The sequence below is a fragment of the Anastrepha obliqua genome, chromosome 1 (genome assembly GCF_027943255.1).
Source record: "Anastrepha obliqua isolate idAnaObli1 chromosome 1, idAnaObli1_1.0, whole genome shotgun sequence".
NCBI lineage: Eukaryota > Metazoa > Arthropoda > Insecta > Diptera > Tephritidae > Anastrepha > Anastrepha obliqua.
The window spans coordinates 56614336-56619662 of NC_072892.1; the positions used below are offsets into that span (position 1 = coordinate 56614336).

The 5327-nt window shown below is 40.8% G+C and overlaps 1 protein-coding gene across 1 annotated transcript; it reads right to left on the bottom strand.

Annotated features, from left to right (window-relative positions):
* Positions 1 to 1249: 1249 nt before the first annotated feature.
* LOC129252967 (uncharacterized) lies at positions 1250 to 2551 on the bottom strand. The gene has a single exon (XM_054891174.1). The coding sequence runs from the start codon at positions 2549 to 2551 to the stop codon at positions 1250 to 1252; it is 1302 nt and encodes a 433-aa protein (XP_054747149.1).
* Positions 2552 to 5327: the final 2776 nt, after the last annotated feature.

Here is a 5327-nt window from a genome sequence, read left to right on the forward strand (position 1 = left end):
TCTAGTTCAAATGATATGTAAACTGCGCGCTTGTCAATCTCATCTACAATTTCATTTCCTGCAATGCCCCTATATCTGAATACCCAATACATCTCTGTGTGCGGCCAATCTCTATATGGCCTCCCTGCTTTTGAGAACATTTTTGAATGAAATTTCATATGAGTTTATTGCATTTATCGCTGTTTAACTGCCAACTAATATATTTATTTTAGAGTTGCTCGATGTCTATGCGATTGCTTATGGTGCAGCCTTTCTTACAGGAAAGACTTCTGCTTGAAAGACACTGCAGTGATCGGGCAGCTTGACCGGCTGTCTTTTGCCCAGCTCTGCGCAGTAGATCCCTGCCCCATCTAACATTTTCGAGCCGTTATTAAATATCTCAAACGTATTGGGGCTAAGTTTCATTCCTCTTTTCCACCCTTATTCTTCTATTATTGTTCGGAATTTTCTCATCCAATTGCATTTCCGAGTCATATAGTCTGTATTGGCCTTATAATGATGCCTGCCTATTGAGCTGTGCTCGAATATTTTACAGGTAAACTTACTTGCTACGCTAAGTCTTACGGCAGATTTAGCAGCTAGACATTCTGGCGCATGTCAATCGGTTGACTATTCTTTCAAGTGCTGCCGTTGGCTCCGTAGTTCTCAATACATCTGCAGGGTGCACCAAGACGTTGAATACTTTCCATAGGTGTTTTGTGTGTCGTTTTTCTCAATGCATTCCACCACACTAGAGCACCATAGAGTGATATTGGCTTTACTATTGCTGAATAGCACCAGTACATTATGGAAGGAGAGAGACCCCATGTAGTTCCAGCATCCTTTTACATGCAAGTTACGGATTTTGGGTCCGTTACACTAAAAAAAATTAAGGGCCAGCTGCCCAGGAAAGAAACACTTATAATTCTTTTAATATAATAGTTCACAATTATTTTTATTCTACACAAATTGCTTAATCTAATACAGCTATCCCGGAACCCGTCTCAAACTCCACTGACTGGACGTGGTGACGGTCGCTTACTTTACACCTTCATTCCCCAGCTGCGGCGCAGTCGTTGTGTAATTTGTCTGAGACCGGACTTGGCCTTGACTTCCCACGGGTGCATTATTGAATGTAATTGTGCAACAGGTAACGTCTCCTGTTGCGTTGTATTGTGAAATTTAAATATGCTGACACTGCGGCACGTGTAGCGAGCAGCCGTGGGAGCGTCGCAACAAATGCGACTGCAGCGTGTTAACTCTTCCCCCTCTAAAGATCTGCGTCCCGCAGATCATGATTTGGAGAGGTGACGTTTTTTGGTCGGTTCCGAGAACTTGATTGCAGTATCGACATATTCAGCTCAGGAAGTTTTGCTCCAGTTGTTAGCTTTCTCCAAATTAGCAAAATGAAGACCATTAGCAAAATAAGTCCTAGGGCTTCGGATGTTGCAAACCAGTTGTTTTTATCTTTCAGGTAACCCAAGAGTCGTATGTTTCCGGAGGTCATCTCGTGGACGAGATTGAGATCCACTGCCAGGCTTCTATTTGTTATGGTGGACAACACGGGTGGGAGCACCTGCACGCCTGAGCTGCTAGTACGCCAGTAGGTTTGGTTATTTATTGTAATAGTCTCGTTCTCCATCTGCAGAATATAAGAGCCAGATAAGTGTTTAGGTATTTTACCTGACCATATGCTGCTGTTGAAATTATCCAAGAATATTGTGTCCTCCTTGAGCACCTCAACCGTTGTTTCCGTGCCAATTACGTAGCGGCAACTTGTTTGCCCACCCTTGAGTAGACGTGGTAGACATTCATCTTCGGACAATAAATCTAGGGCTTCCTGCTTGCAGACCATGGCGGTGGCGAGGTGGAGACAGCTATTTTTAATACCATATGTCAGCTGTTTATTAATTAAGATTGTCTTGTACTTCAGATCAACTCTATGACCATCCTTCAAAATAGAGCGCGTGATCAAGTGATTAAACCTCGTTTGAGCCACCTTTGGCATGGACAGCACGTAAAGTAGAAGAGTGCCGTTCGTGTAGATTGATGGTTCACTATATTCAATGGCTTCGACGACGTTACTGTACGGAAGGACTTCGATTTCGCTTATTAGGCTATTTATTTCCTCTTTATTCAAAAGATTGCTGTTTGCTACGCCTGCTTTGGCCATTTGACATGCCCGTATTAATTCACTAACGTCATCCTTGAGAATCATCAATTTGTGCTGAATCTCCTGTGAAAATTTGGCTTGGTGAGTACGTCCCAGGACGTCGTTCGTGGCCGTTGCAATCCCGTTCACAACCTGTAATAACTCTTCAGTTTTCTTGAAAATTTCAGAGTTTACCTTATACTGTAAGTTATTGTTGTCTATTATTTCATTTTGGCTCCGCAGGATTTCATCCCAATCTAAAGCATCAGGTGAGCCAGCAATCCACTTCCAAGCTGACCCAATCCAGTTGATTGAACGCTTTGGTCTTTTGGCTGTAGGACCCTTCAGCTCCTCAAGTTGAGTTCGAATTTTTTGTAACTGATAAGTGGTGACATCTGTGATTGGATCGGTCTCGTTCATCCTGGCAGTTTCATATTCTAGCCGGTTTACAACCCTCTCGTAGCGCATTAAGTCGATGATGTGGACCAGTTTGAAGTGTCCGTTGATTATCCAGCCGTACCCATCACGAACAGTTAGAACAGGGGAATCTAGGTTGAATACAACATATGCTTGTGCGTTTGCACAGAGGCAGATTCTACAAATTAAATTACAAAATGTTATCTTAATCCTACTTTATTTTCCACACAGTTTACCATTTTATAAATTGAATTTAGACTAAGTAATGTTTACATATTTGGTTGGAAATTACGACAGAGGGAAATTTAAACGTAAATACCAATTAAATAGAATGCAATTGATTTTGAACTTAATTATAGCTACTTGAAATTTATTGTAGTTACAACCTTCGAAAACATTTCTCCATTCATTGGCAATCAAACTTAATAATAAGGCCTTAAATTTCTAATACTATTACTAGTGAGTGGAGTCTGGGAGGCTAAGGGTTATCGGAAGTTCGTGAGGACTCAGGAAGTGATGTTAAGAGTGGAACTTTCTTTGACAATTATTTTTTAGTATTTTATTACTATGGTTAGTTTCATTAGTAAACGTTAGTAAGTTAGACCAATTTTATTGTAGTAGTTTCTGTAGATTAATAAGTTAGTTTCGTTTTTTAGTTTTAGTTAGCGAGTTAGTGATTCTTTATTTTTTTCTTTAGGAATGCTTTCCCGTTTTTTTTTTTTTTTTTTGTTTTTTGTTTTTTTGCGCTTTGTAGCGTTTATTCGTGTGCAATTCATGCACTTTTATTTTTATGGTCTTAAACCTTTCATATTTCCATCGCTTTTGTTTGCCATGGCACAATTTTATTTTTTTTATGTTTTTTTTTTCTTTAACCATAGGAATACAGACGTAAACTCAGATGACATTGGAAGGCTCGCGGTTATCCCTTTTAGCCATAAGCGTTAATGATTGCAAATGGCCTACTCATGGCACGAGTGACTTCACGTCAATTAAAGCCATAGCCTTTTGGTGGAGTTGAACCACTTCGATTGTCGTCACTCGAACCATCGAGTAAACTGGAATTGAACCAATATGACTTGATCGAATACAAACAAAATTTGTACCCAAACGCCTGGGACTTAAGGATCTATGCATGAGTTTTTTGTCTCTTGACCAATGTTGGTTGGAATATTCTTGACATTTTTTTGTCTCATTTGTGTGTGGGATTTCCCACTTTGGATAACATTAGTATTTTTTTTATATTACTAGACATTTCTTATGTCTGATTTGTGGAATTTTTTCCCACTTTGCGTGATAATAGTCGCATTTCTATTTTCAGCGACAGCTTCTTTTTTATAAAGCGGTTTCTTTTTGCTTTTAATTTGTTTGTTGGCGATAAATAATTCATCACCACTATGAAAATTGCGAGGGGGCGAGCGAGTTTTATTATGTCTTGTATTTCTACTTTCTTGTTCGTGTAATAGAAGGGCTTTTACGTCATCATTAGTATGTTCCCTAAAGTTTGTCAATTCTTGGTAATTTATTCTCGCAGTTCTGTTAAGGAAAATATCAGCGGGCTTCCGTTTTGTTACCGAATGTATTGTATTATTGTACCTGTCTACCGTTATGGCAACGCGCTCTTCGGGTGTTAATCTAGGAAACTCAACGCAAAGGCAGCGATATATTTCAATCAGAGTGGAATGTAATCTCTCGACTTGACCATTGGCCTCACTTCGCTGCGTTGGCGTTTGGTAAACCTCTATTCCTAAGGATCTAATATAGTTTAATACAAGTGGTGTCAAAAATCCGCGCTCATTGTCCATAACTAAAGCCCGTGGCACTGTGAAGTAGTGCAGCGCAACTGTTAGTTTTATTCGCAAATGGGTGGAAGATTTTCAGACCTCGCACTACGTTTAAAAGGATTGGGTCGATTGATATAGTTTACTTTGCGTGTCTGCACTGAAGGATCAACCTCCATCCTCTCAACTGGCGGACGCGACGTGGAACTTTGGATGTCATCTCTTGAAAAAGGACGATAATTTTTTGGGTATTGTGCCCGCTGCTCTTGAGCGTGCCATGTAGGTTTTGGTGGCAATTGTGGAGGTTTGAACCTATTTGGGGAGTAAGGGGTGCTCGGTAAGTTGTTTATGGGCACCACCACACGATTGCTAGCCGTGGAAGAATGAATTGCAAAATTTCTAAAGTCGACGTTTTGGATCTCTAAGCATGCCGAGTAAGCTTCCGGCAATGTTTTAGGACGCTGTATAAGCATCATTCTCGACATTTCCCCATTCAACCCGCGTATGAATACGTCTAGCGCACGGTTGCGGTAAGTTTCAACTAAAACTCTTACTGTTTCGTCCGTGTAGGACTCGGTTTTTATTTTGTTGATAATGAGAGAGAATTGATGATTTACCTTCGCGTAGAATTCATCAATTCTCATTCCCTTTTGCTGAAGTTGATGCAACTGGTGCTCAAGGGTGCGAATATCCCTTTTATCTGCATAGTGCAGAGAAAGGCACTCTTTGATTTTCGACCAGTTGCTATCGAAAATGTTATACGAAATTAGTGCGGAATCAGCAGCACCCCTCACCTTTTGTCTAATGTGCTGTAAAATTGCCCGATATAGGGGCTTACCCCTCACGACCTCGAAGTCCGAAAGGATGACTTCTACCGAGTGCACCCAGGACACGTAGTGGACAGGATTCCCATCAAAAATCTGCAGCTCCTTGACACAGTCAGGGAGTCGACTGATGTCCCTTATGTCGGCTTCCGTTTTAGGGGCTTGTGCTACCATCTC